The sequence below is a fragment of the Nipponia nippon genome, unplaced genomic scaffold (assembly GCF_047370975.1).
Source record: "Nipponia nippon isolate SJK-2023a ecotype South Korea unplaced genomic scaffold, ASM4737097v1 scaffold_1, whole genome shotgun sequence".
Lineage (NCBI taxonomy): Eukaryota > Metazoa > Chordata > Aves > Pelecaniformes > Threskiornithidae > Nipponia > Nipponia nippon.
This window is the reverse complement of record NW_028262290.1, coordinates 79,334,741-79,356,257: the sequence shown is the minus strand read 5'-3', so window position 1 is coordinate 79,356,257 and position 21,517 is coordinate 79,334,741. Positions and strand designations below refer to the sequence as shown.

Sequence of the window (21,517 nt, the reverse complement as noted above, 5' to 3'; positions counted from 1 at the left end):
TAAAAGGACTATGATCTTTTGGGCTGTCAAGTCCACATTTTGCACAATATCGTATTTCCTTATCATTACAACCAAATTGTTTATAGAAAAATCAGTTGGCTATTGAAAACTAGACTATATAGACTAAAAACCAAGATCATGTACGCTGGTGGTGGCAAACAGCTCTTTTGCTCTATCCTGTTTAATCTGTGCATTCATGCTCAAATTCTTTTCACTTTTTCCCCAAGGTTTATATCAGATGTTTCCCTTCCGTCATGCTTCTTTGACAGTGGTTATGCAGGCTAAGTTACACATTCTACTGAAAATTCAGAAGTGGTTTCTCAAGTGCAAGTACCGTACTTGATACACTTCACTCAGTTTTCAGAGGTACAGTGTTTCTGTTTAAATCAAGTGAAATTGTGAATGCCTAACCCCTTTGGAAATTGCAGCAGGGTATATTAATGGAAATACCCAGACTTCAAGGTTACAAACTGCTTTTGACACTGTTGCATTATGTGCACAATGGCTGAGATACTGAATAGGTTTTCCTTAAATTTTCAAGGACATACACACCATCAAATTACACTTTCACACTGCTATGTTAATATTTTGATCTGATCCAAAACCTGACCTACCTGAAATAATTACAAGCCTTCCTGAAGTTCTAAATATGCATTTCCATTAAAAAACCACCACTGAATAGTCACACCTGTCAGCCTGGTTTAAGTTTTTAATTAATTTGTTCCTCAAGATTACCATAGCTAAAAGAAATGGTAACAGCTGATCAAATTGCTTCATATGCCAAGAGTGACAGTGAGATAACACTAAGTGAAATCAAAATGAGACTTTCTGAACATCAGTTGGTTGATGAGAAAGTTATGAGAGGCTGCTTGCCAGTCTGTGAGACCTAGAGAAAGACAGACAGGCATTACTTTAGGGTGGACTTTCTTAAGAGTGAATTGGTTCAGCTTGTGTTTGCTGTAGTGTGCCCATTCAGCATTAACACCCTACTGTTACTTGAAGCTCTGCAAAGCGAATGCAGGCTAAAATCAGCATGACTTCTGTTACTTCCACGGACGATCACAGCTCCCCCTTTGACACAATGCCAGGTATGTAATTTCTGTTGCACATCATGGTTGTCCCATGCCGGCACAGAGCAGGTGCAGAGACTGGGCAATTTCCCGTGCGTTCTTCTTCTGCTGTGTACAGTTGTGGGCTTCCTATTTCAAATGCTCAAGTCATAACCTTTTGATTCATAAAAGATTGAGGATCTCCAGTGGTCTGTATGGAAACTAGGGTTCTGGAAATAAGAGAGATACCAGAACTCATACGTAGATAGCTGGTGGTTCATTACTGCTGATGGTTTATCAGTGCTTTTCATAGGAGTTGCAATTCCACCTTTTGGTGCTCTCTTTCAAGACAATGAGAGTGCTTCTTGTCTCTGTGTAGGCTACAAAACACTTGGCTCATTTCTCCATGTGACATCAATAAAATGTGTCGGGGGGGCCTGCAGTTAGCCCACCCACACAGAAAAGGGGGAGGAGAGAGAATATTTGTGCACCAGTGTTGTCCCCCTTTGTACGCTTGACAAGGTCATAGCCGAGCTCTTTGTCTGGATCAGGCGATAAGCGCATGGCAACATGCCTGTTACTGATACCCTGCGGTATCTACATCAAAGCACTTCATCAGCAAATCAATGGCATTTTTGCATTGTCTTTTCATATACTTTCTCTAGTATTACTGTTGTCTATCCAACAACATACCTAGTTCTTGTAACGTGAAGCGTGTCCCTGGATGTCTCTTCTGCCCTGTCATCTAGGCCTGTCACAGGAGCTTATACTTCCACTGTGTTTTAGGAATTTTTTCCTGATACTTATTCAGTCGTACTGCCAAAGGAGACGATCCCCTTTTTTCTTTCCTTTTTTTTTTCCCCTTTTTTTTCCTCTCCTTTCCCCATCCTTTCCCTCCCCTTGCTTCCACAGCTTCCTCTCCTACTGTACTTCTGCCCAGTACTCACAAAATTCTTGAGCTATCCTTCCTTGTCCTCTTACTTCCACTCACAGATCAAGTAGCATGATTGCACCGTGTTTTTTCTGAACTGTGGATTGTGCTATTATCCTCTCCATGTTGCATCAGGAAACATTACCGTTCTTCACAGCAGAGCTTCATAACAAAGCTTGCTTTTTTCGTTTAAACCTCCTGTACAGTTTTCTACTTTCTGCTTCCCTTGATGTGTTACAGTAATGAATGAGGATCGCTGCTGTAAAATTTGTGGAAATTTCTCTTTGCCACTGGAAGTAGCTAGAAGAGATACCTCTGATAGACAAAAATGAAATGAAACTTCAGTTTGCAGCTGGCCATTATGTTGTAGCAGTAGCATTGCTGTCATCTGGGTGCCTAGCATGTGTCTCCATGGGCTGCTTCTCTAAAAAGATTTTAAATAAATATGACAGGAGCCCAATACCCTTCTGTCAATTTTAATGTCATAGCGGCAAGTATTCCGAGCAACTATACACAAGAGGTCTGTCTTCTCTCTTGAAAGTGCAGGTTAATAATAGGAATGCCACATTGGTTAATACAAAATTTTGCCATAAATATAGAGGATGAAAATTAGAAAATGGTTTGGCCTTTTGATAAATTGAGGATGTTCTCTTTACACCTGGCCTTTTTGCTTTTTTCATGGTGATAAACTCAAAATGAATGGGTAGGTATTTGACATAAAAGGAGTATGCAAAACTTGTTTGCTGGTTAAAAGTTTGCACATATAATTTTATCAAATGTCATCTCAGGAAATAATGTGAAAGGTGGATTATCATTATAAGTGAATACAAGTAAAAGCAGTAAATGTACCAGGTATAAAATTGGCTTCTTGTGTTCTTATTTTGGGTTCTTAAATGTAACTGTCATGTTGTGACCAAAAACCTGTAGTAATCCACCTGATTTTTTTTTTTCAGCCCCCATCAGAGAGTAGATATTCATTGGACCCCAGCATTATGTGTCTGGGAGCAGCCTGAATTGTAGTCCAGCTTCACCACTTGATTTGCACCTACCATGCGGTAGGTGCTCTGGGAATCACTCTGAGCCTGAGCAGAAGTGACCACAGATGGGTACCACTTCTCAAAATACATTATAGTTACATCTAGCTGTGTTGCTTTCCATTGATCTTCAAACAAGTTCCAATAATATCTCTAAGTTTCAGTCAAATGAAGACTTAGATTTTTTTTTTCCAGTGCCCAATTTTGAAGATTTATCTGTATTGTAAGTTATCAAACCAGAATTTAGAGCCTTAATGGAGAGTGAGACCTTTCTCAGATACATGTATTTCTATCACTGTGATTTCTACTGTGTCTGTCGCTCACTGTTCACGCTCTTTCATGGTATGTTTTGCTGATGTGAGCAGGTTAACCATTTGAATCCTTTCTTGGTATTCTTTGACTTAGCAATCTCAGGCTGGTATATCTTTAATTTTCTCCCTAAGTCTTTTATTAAAAAAGAAGAAAGTTAAGATCTAAAATGGTGCAGTTCCTCTAAAGTATTTTTAAGACTTCTTGTTGCAGAGGTTTTTAGCTGCTTCTAAGATGATGTGAATTCAGAAAAGTTCAGCTGAATCAGGGAGTGCATCATCTGCTGCAAGTTCCAAATTCCTGATCTTCTCTATTTACGTGTGAAGTGATTATGTTGTAAGCTACAGACATGTTTTCTCAGGAAAGCACGGGCTTTCAAGATATGTTATCCGAAGTCATCACTCGTCAGAAAATAAAATTTGGTGATTAACTTGCCATTGTGCACAGTTAATGTGTTGTTATTAAAAACAAACAAACAAAAAACTATTGGTTTGGGAACTAGCCCTTGGGGGCTAAGAGACAGTTGAAGTTAGCTAGAGGTGAAGGGGATGGAGAGAACGACAGGATCATTACCTCTGCCAAAAAGTACCATTAAAAAATTTCCTCTGGTTCCTGCTCTTGTAGATCTTGAGCTCCCTCTAACCACTTGCTTTTTTATTGAAAACTAAATGGGGATGTGTTTTGTACTGAATTCTTAAAATAAAGAGTCATCATTACATGGATGTTTAGCTGTACGTCCCAGCAGATTGGGGAGTCTTGACGGTGAGAAGGGAAATAAAAAAATGTAATGCAACCAAGATAGAAATAATGGAAAATAAATTTTTGTAGTGGAAATGTCTCATATTTACGAAAAGTTTCTTCAAAATGTGAAAATTTGAAAAGAATAAGCTGTCAGTAAGTCAAACCACATTATGAAAAGTCATGCCATATAGCATTTACAAATGTGCACGCCTGGTTGTGTGTATGATAGAAGGAGCACTTATTGTGATAATTACTATTTCCACTTTTTAATTGTTTGAAAATCTGGTTGCGGTGTCATACGTTTTCATTAATTTTCACACTGATGTACTGGGAGTCCATTACTCTGTTGAACTACATAGAGTAAAAATGACCTACCGAATCAGGAGAGATCTCTGCATTTGCATGTTAATAGACTTCTACAAAAGGTATAACCTGGTTCATTAGCAACTAAAAAGCTATTAATTAAAATGTTAATGTGTCCAAGTACACACAGGATGACAGAAATGGCTTTTTGAAGCACATAGAGGAATCGAGGAATCTTTAGAAAAAATATTTTTTTCCAATCTAACCTAAATTGATACTTAGCTAGGTACACTTGATTTTTTAAATAAGTAGTACATTTTACTTACACCCATTGTCCCTGATTTCAAAGGTGAGTAGGCTAATGATTTCTTAAGTCAACTTCCATTATTATATTGTCACTTGTTATAACATCCAGACAGTGGCTAGAGGTACTACCACTGGCAGATGTGGAAAAACTGTGTTCTTGCTGAGGACACCCTTCAGCTAGAACTACAGAAACATAACTTTAGACAGCACTCTAGCCAGAACTGTGCCACCAGGTAGTGGATAAAGTAAAATATGTTATTTTTAGTGTCTTTCTTTTCTTTTCTGTTGTGCTCTGTACGGAAATGACAAGTATAAAATACTAGTACAAACTACCAGTATAAAGTACCAACAGTATTGCTGCTGTTTAATAAATGTAAACTCAGCTGAGACTGTGCATGCTTGTTTTGTTTTCATTCCTCAGAGAGACTGATCTAGTTGTCCTGTAGAAGCAAAGTGAAGAAGCAAAGCTATGTGTGCATCACAAACAGAAAAAATGTAATCTAACCCTGTTCTGTATGGTAGAAGGTAATTTTGCCAAGTGGTTAGCTGCCATCTTGCAGGTGCTATTGTACTTCTTTAAGGAAATGAACTGCTTTAGCTATTATTAAAGCAATTAAAAGCCATTCAAATAAATGGAGCACAAGGACGTGACAGACCTAACAGACTGAACTGGAAAATTAGCAGTTGTTTTTGTTAGATTAACAGAAAAATCACTAGTGGTATTGACATTTAGGAGTTTGTAGTTACTTTAAGATTTCTACGTCCCATTGAAATGAATGGGTAGTACTATAGAACTATATTCAGATTTAACAGCACATTGATCTGTTATCCATTTGCATTGTCATGGCTTTTATTATCACTTAAAGCTAGACATTTATTGTACACTGAGTGAAAGCTTACAATCTAAGAACTCCTCTTGAAATCCCTCAGATTGTAATGCTTTGAATCCCATTGCTATTGATTTCTTCAAGGTCATTTGCTGTGTATTTTCTTGGTACCAAGTTCCAGTCCCATTGACATTAGTGGAAGTTTTGCAGATGCTTGTAGTAATATCTGATGTTGACCTTATGGATTAAACCCTTAGGATAAATATGGAAGGAAGAAACAGCCTGTTCTGATTGTATTTAGGTGACTGGATGTTTCTAGATGGGAAATGAAGATGCTGGCTTTCCAACTGCAACAGGCGTAGTAATGGTAGTAGAGGAATGAAGTGGTTGCTTCCTCTCAGGTCAATGGAAGTCAATTTCTCTGTGGAGAAATTAAATTTCTCCAAGTTCATTTAAACAAAGATGCACCTTCGTCTGAATCCCTTTTAGAGAACTTCGTTCCTTGTCTTTTGTCACATTAAAAACCTGGCTGGGCTAAGTTTATTAGGGATTGGGTGGTTTCTTATTATTAAAAGTAAGCTATTAAGTTGAAAACATTTTTTAATTCTGTCTTCTGTTGCTCCTTTATGAGCTCTAAATATAAGATTGCATACTTAAAGAATGATTTCTTTCTTTTCTATGTCTGAATTAAGAGGAATTCCAGGTTCCAGGATTTACTGGTTTGATATTCCTATGACAAGATTTATGCCTCTAGAAATGCCACTTGTCACTGGAGAATAGGGAGAATTGTGTCAGTAACTTTGGCAGGGTTTGAACTAAAGCAAGTTCCTGGCCAATACAGCCAGCTCACACAATCTTCAGCATGGGATCTGATACTACCAGAGCGTCTTCATGACCTTCCACAACGCCCTTTATTGTGCTCAGAGGTTTCCCAGGAGTGGCCCATTGAAATGGGCAAGAACTTCATCATGGTCTGTTCTGCTGCGGGCAGAGACGTGAACAGTGGCAGAAGTGAAAAAATGCTGATTTTAGTCTGCATTTGCTTTGGGGAGCTTCACGTAACAGTAGGGTGCGACTGCAGAATGGAGACCGTGCCGAACGCATGGTGTAAAATTGGGTTGAGAAGATGCCTCACGATAGTGCTGTGGCTGCGGAAGATGATGTAGCATTTATGCACATGCAGACATATGCATGCATATTTCACTTTGTGTCTGCAGTGAAGTTTGGGGTAATAAGAAACGATACTGCAATTGTTCAAAGCAGTAGGAGAGTGAAAGGTGCACATCTACTGAACAGTTAATGGCTTGAGACATCGGAAAGCAGGATTCAGGTATGAACTCTAACAGGAAAGGTTGGGAAATTCTGAGCCACTGCTGTGCGTCTGTGAGACAAACACAGGTTCACTGGGCAAGAGAGGGAAGATTTTTACCTTCTCATTAGCTTCTACCTTCTGTGTCTCCTTCATTGCACTGACATCGTGTATTACTAGTACAGCATCACACCGTTTTCCAGTTCCACTCCGTCTTTCACCTGCTGGGAGATGGAGGAGCTACAGCAGTGCTGCAACTGGCTGATGTGTCTCTCTAGCTGAGACGCTGCAGTGCAGGCCCGTGGTCACGATGTTCTCAGTACGGAAGTGTGTTACTGGCATGGGAACGTGCACGGGGATACGCTTCAGCACTTGGCTAATACATGGAAGACTTGGTCCTCCCTCTCTTTTGCACCATGTTCTTTGCTGGCCATTTTGCAAATGCTTGAAGTCTACCCTACTTCATTCCTTATTTTAGAGTTTCGTTTGTGTTGTGTCACCGTTTAAGTACTGCTTGATGTCAGTTTTCACAGCTCTCATTTTTCCGCAGTTAAGTGGCCACAGATATTAAGTGGGCTAATGCTGCAGGCACTGCCTGTCACTGATGTTCGCTAAGAGCTAATGTAGATACTGCGATAACAGGGTTGAACCCGAATAAATGAGCCAGCAATTGGAGAATTACGGACTACTTCTAAATCCTCTGAGTCTATAGAAAAAGTGAAATACTTAAATCTTCATTTTGTGATCAGAAGAAGAAATGAAAGAGAAATTTACTCTCTGATAGCAATGTCATGTACAACAATATAGATAAGAGATGGTGGATATCTTTCTTAAATAATTTGCTTTTATGGCTAACACATGCACTAAAAACAAAGACGAATGAGAGGCTGGTGAGATTAATCAGGCCATATGCTGCAATACTTCGACAGTGAATGTAAGAACAATGAATGTCAATCAGTTGCTATTAAATATAATGGCCAGTGATTTACCACCTCATTAAAAGATCAGGACACCCAATTTGCTTGCATGTGAATAGCAAAACAAATAGTCATTAAAATTTCCTGATAGGGCATTGAGTTCTTCCTTCAAACACATTAATTTTGCCTGCATAGGAAGAGGAACAATTTAGCAGAGTGGAAGCTATCTCATGGGCTATATCGGGGCACAGACTAATACACAGGGACAAGAAAATTGTTTTCCAAAAGTAGTGTCTGTAGGTATGCGTATGAATTTGTGTGTGTGTGTGTATACGTACTGCATTTCATCAAGATTTGGCATCAAGGAGCAGTATTGCTTTTTACTTGTTTTAGTATTTGCCACAGCACCTGGATTTCTTTGAGGTTGTTCCCTATTTACTGTACATGATACTCAGAGGTTCAACAGTGCCATCCTGTGGGTGATCTTAAAGGTTTGAAAGCTATGGCAGATAAATAAATGACCTCAACAGGATAAATTATGATAGAATATCAGATACTGTATGTCCCCGTGCAATCAGCTAGAGTATTTCCCTCTGGTAGTCAGTCAGACTAATTATTACTTTTCTGTCCAGAAAATTAATAACCTAAATGTATTATAACCAATGGGAAAGTATTTCAGGCAAGCTGATGAGCAGTGTGCTTGTTAGTTTTACTCTATTGCTGAGAAATGTGATTTAATCATCTCTCTGTGTTTTTAATTATCTTGGAATTTATTTTCGCAGACAATGCCAAAATCAAAGGCAACTATGTAAATTCAAATAAGCACCCCTATAAAGAAGTACCTAGACATCTTTAAAGAGGTATTAGACTGAAACTAAGACTAGCTAGCTTTCATGTTTCAGAAAATATGAATTCCCAAGCAATCTTGAAGATTAAGCTGAATGGTTTGAACAACTGGCCAAAATGCTTTTAATTCCAGAAAGATAAGGGCAGAATTAAAGTCTGAAGTTTTGTTGACTGAAGATGAAATTCTGCTCAGAGTATTTGGAGAACTTTCTGTTCATGGAGTGAATATCATGCCAGGACAAGGCAGAAAATTAGCAAAACTCGCACTAATTAGGGAACAGTTAGGGGATCAGTGGGTAGCTGCAGATCATACTATTTCGTATATGTTTTTCATTTCGCTTGCCTAAGCAACTTGTTAAGGCGAGTGAATGGTATGTTTATTTGGAAATGAGCAAGGAAATAAAGGGCAAGCCGCTCAGTAGAAGGTTCTGCTCGTTTTTCAAGTCCCTGCTGTTTCGGGGTGCCGGGGGGGCGAGGTGAGTGCTGTCTGCACGCTGCCTTTGCCCGGTGGCTCAGGGAGTAGGGCTCAGCTCCGGGTTCTGCGTAGGTGCCTCTTCAGTTTGCAGCCTGTCGGGAATTTCTCCTTTGCTTTCCACAGCTAGAGGCCAACTATGAGTCGCAGTTTATGCCACTGGATGATTTGATTAAAGGATGGAAACACCAAATTACCAACTCCACCGTTACTCTTTGGTAGTTAAAAATTATGACATGATTTGTGGTTCCTAAGTCTTTGAAAAACATGTCATGCTGTTATTTATGTATTTCATATGTCTGTTTGCCAGGCCCACTTAAGCAGCAAAAGGTGATCACCAGTGATAAGACATATGATTAATTCCCACGAGTCTGAAAGGACAAATATGAATCATTCCCATTTAGAAGATTAGTTTAATCTAGTTTTAAAGTATTTAACATTTGTTTTACCTATTTTGACCAAAAAATCTTCTAGCCTAACAAAAGCCTTGCATCTGTGCAGTTCTGTCCTTTTTAAAGTAGGCTAACCTGTTTTAAATATTGGCATATTGGGAATCTTGAGACTGTGCTTGTATCCTGCTTTACAGTACGTAGATGAATTTTGGATGAAACAGGTGTATCAGGAAAATAATCTCTTACGATATTTAATTGAAGGTAGAAAGGGTAGTGACATATCAAAGTTTAACCTCTACACAGAGAGATTTCTTTGTAGTCCTGATCAGTTTCAGGGTAACTTGAGCCCTGGAGCATCAGCATTCATATCACTTTTACACGTTTCTAATCTAACTGATGTGAATGGGTTTACGTCATAAATGTCTAATTGTGATTTTGAATCTCACTAAACTCCTGATGTTGCCTTATTTGCAGGAGCTTCTGCATTTAATTCTATGGTATTATAAAGGTATCTGCTATTATTAGTTTTAAATGCATGTCTTCTGCTTTCTTCTACTTATACCATAAAGAAGGCAAATGGGAACTCTTTACTCTTTTGTATACTGTATGCAAACAGTTCTTAGCTCTTTCCTCATATAGAAGGTTCTCTGTGCTCTCTCAGCTGTTTTTTCCATCTTTATTTCTGCTCTGATTCTTTACTTATGGTGTTCCTGGACTGAATACTGTATTTTAAATGAGGTATACTGTGAGGTACTGTTTTTACCATAGCTTTTTCTCATTCTTTATTTGTCTTAGCATGTTTTTTTTATTTTTCTGATCACCAGTGAACATGGAGCACTAGCCTTCTACACCGGCTGACTGCAGTAAGACCCATTTCCCATTTCAGGAGCTTTTCTAGTTCACGTGGAAAGGAATGATGCATATGCATGGTTCTGTTTCCTGGTTAGTCAACTCTAAACGTAGGCTTTTCTTTCGGGTTGCACTGTAAGCAATGCTTATAGTCCTTCCTGCAGATCGGATCTGCCATTCAACCTGCCACTGGAAACCGGCATCAAATTCAGATCCATCCCATCAGGTGACGGTGCGGTAGGCAGCTCAGATGCTGCAAACAGGAGAGGGGCTGCAGGCGTTCATCCCCTGCGCAGCTGTGGGAACGTGCTGTGCCCTTTCCTGCATTTGGGACTGCTCTTAAACACCTGTGAATCTGTGTAATCTATATATGTATACCTGCATAGGCTCTTCATGCGTGTGTGCGTGCGTGCATACGCTGCATATATAGATAGATATAGTTGGTAGCTATAAAATTCCCTGTTAACTTAGAAAACTAATTTATTCAGTTTCTCCATTTTAAATGGAGTAGGATAAATACTCATCTGCCCTATGTATTTTCTGTGGCTTGTAGCAGATTTCACAGTAATTCCAATGTCACTGTGTTTGTCTTTACAGTACGTCTGTCAGACTTCAGTTCAACCAATCCCTCTAAGGTGAAGGCATAAGATTTTAGTATTATTAATGCCTCATTTCATCTAGTTAATGATCTTTTCAAGTATTCCATTGTCTTTGTGATTTACTTGCAATGTCAGATAAAGATCTTATTTAAGCTAAGTATTATGAAATAATAGAAATCTTTATTTGAATACAATCAGGATAAATTAATCCAGTAGAGAGCCTGATGTTAAACAGGTGCAGTTCTTAGCAGCATCGCACACGTAAAATCAGGGTAAGTTCTTTGAACGCTCAGATCTTAACAGATGTGTTCTTTTTCTCCATATGTTATAATAAAATAAAGATTTGCTCTGAAAGTATTGACAGACACTGTAAGCAGTCTTGGCAAACACACCGTTGTATTCCTGTACACGATATCGGCTCCGGCTATTATTTAACTTTAAATAAATGTGTGTATTAAATAGCTGTAAAACGCATATATGTATAAACAAAATCAGTTTTTGTCAGAGTGTAGTATTTTTTCGCTTTCTTGTTTACTGATGCCTAGACAAAGGAATGCTACATCTTCAAAACAACATCTGTCAAACCGATTTTCATCAGATTAAGTATATCCTCAAAGCAACCATCACAGCTTACAAAATACTGGAAATGTAGGTTGTGCTTTGCATAAAACACCAATGGAATTTGAAGCACTTGAGAGTGTTTTACAAATGTAGCGATGACAGCCTGTGCATATTCTCCATTTTTGTTTCTATTTTCGGTCGGTTCTTGGGAAAGATAGTTAGTGATATTGCAACACTGCAATCCCAGTAGATGTCCCAGTGTGCAATTACAGAGTTATGGTCCTGGCAGCTACTCTGGGTCCTCAAAAGCCAATGGTTTGAGAGTCTGGCAGCAGAGACTGAATTTATTGTGAGGAAGTTCATCTGTAGGAAGATTTCTTTCATTAAGAATGAAATTAAAGCGTGAATCAGTGACTGATTATCCAGACCTTTCTCTGATCCGTTGAATTCTTCATTAGTATAGATGTGTGATTATATATGCTCTGGCCTGATTCTGATTCTATAGATCATGAAGGATAACTGGTAATATTAAATTTTTAAAGACCTTTTCCAGCACAATGTAATCTAGTAAAAATGGGAGGAAAGCCAGCGGCTTTAGCATAGACCATAAATACAGACATACTCAATCATTCACGTTTCTGGCCAGCTTTCTGTCTTTCTCCCTGCTAGGGAATAATTAATGCATGGCAATGAGCTTCCTAATAGGCTGCTGTGTCTTCTGTAGGAGCGAAGCATTTTGCCTTTGTAATCACTTAAGTAGAGAGGTGAAGCCTCATTACAGTGTGCGCCCACAGCTGAGTGTGGCAACTCGGGTCAGCCAGAAATGAATGCTGGGATTTCTGTAAAAGATCTTTGTGGATGGAGGGTCGGGGCGCTCGAGCTGGAAGCTACGTCAGTGTTCCCATTAGTTCTTCCATTTAGAAGCTGGAAATCTAGCATAACACAAGAAGAGTCCAATCAAAAAGCTGTGGAGAGGACAAACAAGGGTGAAAGTCGAGGACAAATCTGTTCTAGCTGCATCTGGATGTAGATACATTTTTATAACTCTGGTTTGCCATTAGGTTGTTCCCTATGAGTCAGTGAATTGCCCTGTGCTGTCCTAAAATGTTCCACATTAACCTTAGGCGAGTTAGGATGAGGCATTTGGTGCCTACCGCAGACCCGTGGGATAGCCCTAATTAGCGTCCTGTTCCTAAGGCAGTGCACCTGAAGACAGTCCCAGAACCAATTGCATACAGACAAGGCTAAATATGTTATTTCATGATGGAGTTAAAGATAAATGCTTTATATCTGAAAGATATCATTTTTACCAGGAAAATGGTATTGCTGATTTTTGTCTTCTTTATAAAGATGTGCTAGCTAGTTCTGCGGTACTACTTGAAACATAAACCTCAGACTGGATTTTTAGCTTAACTGATTCTGAAGATGATCCTTATAGGATCTTTAGCCTAGTTCCTTAGACAAAAAACATACAACTAAGTAAAAATGAGTATGAAAATGTACCAAGTATTCTAACTTTATCCAGTTTTATTGTGTACCCAGGGAACTTGGTACTTGCAAGCTTGGGTCCTCTGAATATTAATAGCGCGACATTTTGAACAGGAGACCAGGGTTTCTGAGAAGACTTTTACAATTTGCAGAGGGAAAAGCTGTGTTTGAAAGAGCCTGTATACTAGAGATCCCTTCTGGTTGTCCTTTTTGGCCAAAACTGTGGAGCATTTAACTTGTTTTTAAAGCAAGAAGTATGGAACAGACAGCAGATAATACAGTCTGGTGGTAGGCAGACAAGCCGTAGCACATTCAGCAAATACATGCTCTTTTTGGGAAATGTTGATTTGAATTTCATGCATCATCCAAGCATAGTGAACACTGAAAGGTCATAGTAAGAATGTAAAGAAAAAAATCCATCTGATTTGAATTTCTCACTATCCAATATTGTTAATAATACAATGTCAAACAAATAACTGCTTCTCTGAGTGTGACTAAAGCCAGATTCCATGTATAGTTGAAGAATAACTTGCCACACATATTTTTTTCCATTTACTGTTAATTTCCTTTATAATGTCATGGTGTTCGTTTATGAATGGTACCTTGAGCCCCTGCAGTACATCTGTGTTTTCTCAGTCAGAGTTATCTGAGTTCGTTCCTCAGCATCCAGGAAATCTCCTGCAGACTGTAACATATTGATGGGCTCAGTACAATTAGGATAAAATGAAAGTGTTTTGCTATTGATCTTTGCTTGTTATTAGTTTATACTAACAGAAAATTAGATTGAAGAAGTCTAACAGAGTATCAGAATATTCTTTCTCGTTGCAGGAAATATCACTGGTACTCTTAAATGGAGGTATTTTAGAGCAGAACTTCCTTCCTTTCTCCTTTTCTCTAATCCTGTCTTTCCGACTTTTAAAAAAATTCTCAAAGGGATGATGAGTCTTGGTAAATAACTAGGGTGTTCAGAGACTGTGGAGTAATACCATGACTTAAACAGGGCTCAGGCAATACTTATTAGACCATTATATCAAGATCTAATACTGTGCTGCTTCGTACCTTAACTTCACATAACATTGTATTAATAAATTTTCACAAGTTGTGTAGTCGTAAAGTGCATCATAATAATCAGTATCATTCCTCTAATAAATCATTTGATTTGTGTTTGCTTTGTGTTGTTCCAACCTTGTCAGCCATAACATCACAGGGTAGGGACCCTTCTCATGGTCACCTGCTCGGAGTCCTCGGTTATGGACATGCTCAGAGGGAGGCACAACTTCACCTCCACACCCTCCTTCCCTTTGCAATGCCTCAGGTTACGTGGTTTTCTTACAGAAGTATTAGCTCCATTGTGGAGATTTTCTGGAGCTCCTGGTCTCGATCCTTCTGCAGACTCCATGCAGATGTATGGTTTTACTTGCCCAGGAGACCACTGAAGTTGCTGAGTGTTTGTAATTTAGACACTGTGGCAATGGCCACCACCAGGGGTGAATTGTTAGATGTGGCTGCACTTCGGCCACGTGTAGAGGTGGTCAGTTCAATAGATCGGTGGCCCAGGGAAACTGATCCCTCGTGCTGACCAAGCTTCAGAGTCAAATGCTACCTGTGGAGAGTGTGTTCCTATTGGCATGGATGTCTGCAAATGAAAAAGCAGGGCAGACTTTGCTTTATGTTTTTTAACATTTGTTTTATTGCAGACATGATTCTCCTTCTATGTAACAGAGTAGATAAATACCTGCTTGAAAATCTATGATTTAAAGTACTGGGTGTTGTTTTTTCTGAGACTCAGAATCTTAATCCATTTGATTGACAGATATAAACTTGAATTTTATTTTATTCTCCATCACAGCAGTAAGTTTAGTCCCAACTACAGTTTTCACTATTGCAATACAAATATACTAAGCCTAAAGTACTGCTGACAGCTTATATATAAAATTTGAGGATTAAGAAACCAATGCAAACAAAGATAGACTCTCAGCTTTAAGTAAGGAACAGAGTGTTGTTGGACTAGCCTTTTACTGCTGTCACAATTAATGTGGAGTAAGAGCAGCCAAAACCTACAGGTCTGTTCTTGGCTGCAATAAGTACTAATAAGGCAATAGTCATTTGAAGAGGAAATTTGTCTTGTCTATTTGAAACATTGATTAATTGCCAAAAATGCCACTTTTTTTTGCATTGTATGTGTGATGTGACTTTTCATTTTTACCTTCTAAATAATTTTTACAAATAATCCCTCTTATTTTTTTTCAGCCCACCGAAACCAACGGTGTTCATCTCTGGTGTCATTGCTAGGGTAAGATTACCATTACATTTCTTCCAATCATAGAAAAATGATTGTAGGCTTTTCAGAATTATCACTGATCAGAGCAAAATTAATCTTTTTCATTCCCCTTCCTTTTTTATGAGAAGAGGTTTTATGTTTTATATATTTGTGTAAGTCCCTTTGAACATTCTTTTTGGTTTTGTGTGAAATTGAAATTATTTATTGAAATTACTTCCACATTTTACTTTGAATTTTAGCACTTTAAGTTTATTGGATCTTTTTTTCATATCTAAGCTAGATACTACTGCATTAATTTTCTTTGAAAGCGGCTGCATGTAACTGCTGCTATAGCTTGATCTGTGATGAGGAGCGACACTCCTGCCTAGTACGGATGTGTGTTTGAAGATACGTGTTTCAGCTGCCATATGTGCCTTGAGGTTCTTGGGATTCAAGGCGTTATTCCCTGGATTTTAACAGCAGGCAGGACCTGGAAATCCATAAGCTAAATCAGTAGTATTAATTAGCCATTAATCATATGATCAGTAATTCATGCCTTGTGTGTTCTGACAGGGTTTTTATCGTGGCTTTACATGATGGGTACCTCTGTCATGATGGCCTTACATCACTGGGGTGTGTAATGGGGTGGTTTACCTGTAAGATGCTGTGGTTGTGTCAGATCATGTAGGTGGAAGGAGTGAGCTGATGCAATTTTCCCCAGCCCACAGGGGTAGCAGGCAGGCACTGCTGTATTTTCTGGACCTCCATCTGCACCAAGGTGGATACCTGTTCAGGCATTTAGATGCCTAATTACTTCTAACTGATTATTGCATTAATGTTTAGTAATTTTGATAGCACTTTAACAGTTGTAGGGTAGTGATTTTTTTTTTTTTTATGAGTGGCATAGGAGATAGACATAAAAAACACAGGCCCCCAGTTTAGTAGGCATGCAAAAGATTCAAAATGGAAAGAAACTATTTTCTTGATTTTGTAACTCAGCTCTTCTTTAGCTAATCAATTACTTGATAGGGTACTAAACTTATCCTCAGTAAGCTGTCAGCTACAGGTTTATTTATTAACCTATGAAGAGCAAAATTGTTCTATCATTTTCTGAGACTTTATAGCTCCCAAACATGTATCAAAATTTCTTCTCTGTGTAATAAACAAAACCTAGCAATGCTTTTTTGACCCCACAGTGATTTTTCAATTATATTTTCAAGTTTCCTGATAGTTCTCATCAGTGTCAAGTGGAGGTTTATATACTGTGACCTGTCCTGTTTAATGTCTTTATCAGACAGAAGGCTTCTCATCAGGTTCATGGATGGCACCAAATTGAGAGGAACAGTTACTAAGTTTGAGGGCAGGGCTGCTACGGAGGGACCTGGGCAGGCTGGAAGAATGGCAGGCAGCAGCTGAACACAAGCCAGCCGCATGCAGGACAGCAAGAAGGCCAACAGCATCCTGGGCTGCCTTAACAGGAAAGTAGCTGGTAGATTGAAGGAAGGGATTATCCACCTCTGCTCAGCATGCTTTAGACCACATACGGAATAGTTCATCCAGTTTTGGACACCCCAGTGTATGAAAGGTGTTGATAAACCAGAGCGAGTTCACTGGAGGGCCACCAAGGTGGTCAGGGGCTGGAGCACATGCCCTGGGAGAAGACGGTGGGGGAACAGGCCTTGTTAAGCATGGAGAAGAGATGGTTTTGGGAGGACCTAACAGCAGCCCTCCCACATCTGCAAAGAAGTTATAAAGAAGATAGAGCCAGGCTGTTTGGAGTGGTATATGGTAGGCAGATAGGAGACAACAGACACAAATTGAAATGGAAGGGCCTGACTAGACATAAAAAACCTAAACTTTTTCACTGTGAGAACATTCAGGCAGTGGAGCAGGTTGCCTGGAGGGGCTATTCAGTCTCTGTTCTTAGAGGTTTTCAAGACCAGACTGGATAAAAACCTTGAGTAACTTGGTCTGATCTCATAGCTAGCTCTGCTTTCAGCTGAGGTCCCTTCCAACCTGAATTATTCTATGATATTTTTGATTTGAAGATAGACATTTCCTGCTAACACTTACAGACCAACTCTCTCATCTGCTCAACTGTTACAGTACCCACAAGTCATAGAAGAGCTGCTTTCACATCATCTGTTTGAGATAACAAGGTGTGAGAGGTCAGAGAGGTACAGAAAAGGCAAACAGCAGCATCAGGGGGAAAGAAGGTAGAAAATGTCAAGTCTGAGAAGATGAGATCTTTGAAAACTGGAAACAACTTGGAGTAGAGAAAAAAGTGAAAAAAATTTAAAAAGTTAACCTAGTGATCAAGATAAAAAAAAAAAATTACGTCAGAACAGGAAGGAAGAATTTGGAGTGGATTGAAATGGGATCAAGTGTGAAACAGGCCGTCTGAGATGTCAGCTTTGTACAAAATAACTCTGTGTAAGGTTGTCACCCCGTGAACCGATGGAATACAGGGATTTTCTGGCTTATGTTTGTCCCAGTTTCTAAAGAGGGAAGTTGTGGTGCTGTTCTCTTCCCCCTGCCACCGAGCACTGGTAGTAGTTGTTTCCTATTGCTTTTTGAAAACTTCATGGGACTCACCCTAGAAGTGGCAGTTGTAAATAGGTGGCATAAGGGTTGCACCTGAACTGAGCCTGCCCAACAGCGGCACGTGAGAACTAACGCTAGCAGACCTGGCTAAAAGAGCATGTTAAACTTAAAAGCCAGCCACCCCTAAGATTTGAGTCAAAAGAAGTTTTAGATCCTGCCTTTCTTCCCACGGAACTGGCATTCCTGCAGTAGGTTTCCTTGTGCAGGCAGTTCTTCACGCAGCCTTACCTTGTTTGTGAAATAGTCTCCTCTTTCTGGTTGCTCTGTGAAAACCGAATAGGTCAAGGAGATCTGACCATACAGGGCCAGTGAAAGTGGTGTAGCATGAGGAGCTGTTAAGCACTGAAGATAGGAAAGGGTTTTTTTCCCTTGGGTCACTTTAAAATACTGCATTCCTGGATGGCGTGTGTAATTGGAAGAGGTGAAACTCGCATAAGTGAAATTTTGAAGTTTGCTAAAAGAATGGCAAGATAGGATGTGTCCAGTGGGACTTCAGAGTAACATACAACACTGTTTTCCATCTGCTCTTCGCGTTTTTAAAAACTTACATCCACTTGAACTGGAAGGCATGCTTTTAAGATGTCTTAAATTTTTCCTGGTGTGTTCTCTGAACAGGGGGATAAGGATTTCCCTCCAGCTGCAGCTCAGGTGGCTCATCAGAAACCACATCCTTCTGTGGAAAAGCTTCCTCACCCACAACATGTCAAACAGCACATCCACCAGCCTCGCAAGTGAGCTTTCCATCAAAATCTCAGCCAAACTGCCGTCAGTGAATAAGATTTTGAGAGAAGATGAAAACCCTTTAGGATTCACACTGTCAAATCAGGAACATTGACCTCTAAAATAATACGCTGTTTCTTTTACTTTAATTCTCAAGGGTTAATAAGAATGAAGACATTGTTAGGGAATTTTCCATCTGGGATAACAACCTGTTAAGTATTTGCTGATCAAGGGTGGGTTTTTTTATAAGATCTTCTTATTACCAAGATAAAACTTTAGTATGAATAATATGATTAAAACAAGCTTAAAACTTGTACTTTTAGTTGTGGCATCGCAATAGCAGGTAGTTAATATAGTTTTTATGCTAAGCCGATAAGGAAGAATAGCCCTTTTGTACCGGTACCTTTACTATCTGGAGGGAGTTTGTTGTGTGTGTTGAGATAGAAATCGGTGGTTGTCTTGATTATGTAGAACAGTTGCAGTCTTCAGTATCCTACAGTGTTACACTCCAGTAGCTGTGCCTTTTGATTTCAACTAGTGAGATGATAAAAGGGCCCAAAAACATTCCCAAGTGGGCAGAAATCCAGCTGAATCTGCTTTACACCCCTTTCCACTTGTACAGTCTTGCTGAGGTTCTTCCATTTGGAGGTCTGCAGGTATGGAGAGGGGAGAGAAATCAGGGTTACAAGAACACTGCTGCTGTAGGCAACTGATTTGTGATCTCATGGGTCTCACTGGGGGCTGTATTTTTATGAGATGATGATTTCTCAATTCCAATAGCAAGCTGAAGGAGCTCAGGACCCTCCAGAGTTGAACTTAAAACAAACCGGTAAAAAATCTGCTTTCTTTTTTTAACTTACAGTTTGAGATCATTATTTGAAATTAAGAGATACCATTAGTAAATATGTTTAACAGACCCAGCCTGTTGCACATCATATTTTTTTCCTAGTCGTCTTGTTGTGAATAAGGAAAGTAGTGATCTGAGGGAATAACAGCTACTTTTCAAATAGAGCGATCGGATTTGTTTTGGCCACATAATTAGATCTTTTGGTTGCACAGTTCAAAATTACTTAGCCTATCATTTTCCTTCTGCAACTCATCTCTGTAAAACCCAGGAAAATAATTTTTTAAACATTCCACCTACATTTTTAAAGTGTACTTCTGTTTTTAACTGACTATGAATGCAGTACAGCCTTTAGTACCCTCTAGGTTTATAAAACTTCTAATAACATCAAAAAAGTGGGTGCCGGAGCTAGTGCTGCAAACATTCACCTGGGAAATCAGTGAAACTTGGAGCTTTACTAATTCATTTATGTTTAAGATCAAATAGTATAGAAAGCCAGTGAGGAGAGTTTTAAAAATACTATTTTTTTAAATTTCTGCAGATTAAATAATTATTCCCTGAGTAACTGATTTAAAACAACAACAACAAAATCATGTGAAATATGGCCCATTTCACAAGTGGAATCACTCACTTAATGTGGGTGAGAGGGACCTGGCATTTCCATCTCTTCATAGGCTTGAAATGGAAATGATCTTTTGCAAAGGATATGCATGGATATATTTATTTTACACCCAAGGAGGAATGTACAATCTGTATATGCAGTCCTTATTTTCAATTTAATTAGATAACCGTACTTGCCTTAAGGAGTGAGCTTTGTTTATAAGAATTATTCTGTATTAACATATGCATAACTTCTAAAATGTTTTCTGTTTCTGATGTCGGTACATCTGAGACTTGTTTGTAGCCACTCGTGAGTGTACAAGTGATTCACACATGAGTAACTCATTCATAAGGGTAGCGTTGTTGAGCCTCATGGAATATCTGCACGAGGTAAATTGCTGGCAGGAACATTTGCAGATTCAGGACAGAAAGTGGTGGCATCTCACTGATGGTGCAGCCAGTAGCTGTCAGTGTGCTGCATCAGCGATGAAACAGATCATCGCAGTTGCTTGGTACTGGTAGCTGCTGGCTTGGATAGTCTTGTGCCTACATCTGGGAGTGTCTAGACTCCAGCTGTAGTCGATGGTGATGTAGTCAAGACAGTCGGTAGAGTTTAGGTATGGCATCTTTGACCAAATGGAAGTGTCTTTCAAGATGAGCTGGATCACTCTCGACTCCATTGACTGCAGCGGAGAACTAAATGTACCTCAGTGTAGAAGCACGCAATTAGGTGGGGCTGGGTACCTCTACTCTGTGTCTAGTAATAGCTGGTAGAAATGCATATTTCTGTCTTCTGAAAGCAACACCACATTTCCATTCTGATACTAAAAGTTAGGAACATGGATGCTTTTGAATTACGAACTACTGCTCCTGGTTGTTAATGCAATATATACAGCATATATAGCCAATACCTGAATTTTGCCTTTGATTGCTTAGATGGATATGTAAGTTTGTACAATGGAGTATGACTCTCAAGATAGCTTTAGTGGCTTTTAGAGTGCAGGAATTCCTATATGGTTAGAAAATGTCTCTGTATGAAAGCATGTTATATATTGTTGGGAGGTATCCATGTTTATACATCAGTGTCCTTACCAAAGCATTACCTTGCCTAAAATAAAGAATCATAACTGGTGATCTGGATTGCCTACTGATGGGTTTTGATACTTTTAAAATATGTTAAAATAACATACCAGCACAGGAGATGTTAAGATGTTACCTTGAAATGATTGCAAAAGAAATTTTCTGTAATTGTCAATGTGGCGATAATGCAACAATAAAGCATGAAGTTATGTATTGGGCTCTTTTTTCTGTAAGTACAATGTAAATCAGCAGGGTGTGGTTTCATGGGGTTTATGGGATTTTATTACAGAATGCTGCATGACTAATCAACATTTTATAGATAGTGACATTTATTAGGAAGTTTTATGACATGGTGGATGAGCTGTTTTGGATAGTCCCGTCTCATTTAAAATAAAAACTAGATGCTACCAGCTAGAATGGGAGTTACTGTTTTCCACTGTGAAATTGGAGATCCTCACTCGATCTTTGCGAAGCTA

The 21,517-nt window shown here is 39.1% G+C and overlaps 1 protein-coding gene across 1 annotated transcript in view; it reads left to right on the top strand.

Moving 5' to 3' along the window:
• DAP (death associated protein) overlaps positions 1 to 21,252 on the top strand; it is a 57,570-nt gene extending 36,318 nt beyond the window's left edge. The window contains exons 3-4 of the mRNA XM_087760855.1: positions 15,184 to 15,226; positions 18,413 to 21,252. Coding sequence (XP_087616981.1) covers positions 15,184 to 15,226; positions 18,413 to 18,532 — 163 coding nt within the window. The 3' untranslated portion in view covers positions 18,533 to 21,252. The remainder of the gene's footprint in view (positions 1 to 15,183; positions 15,227 to 18,412) is intronic.
• The last annotated feature ends 265 nt before the right edge of the window (positions 21,253 to 21,517 follow it).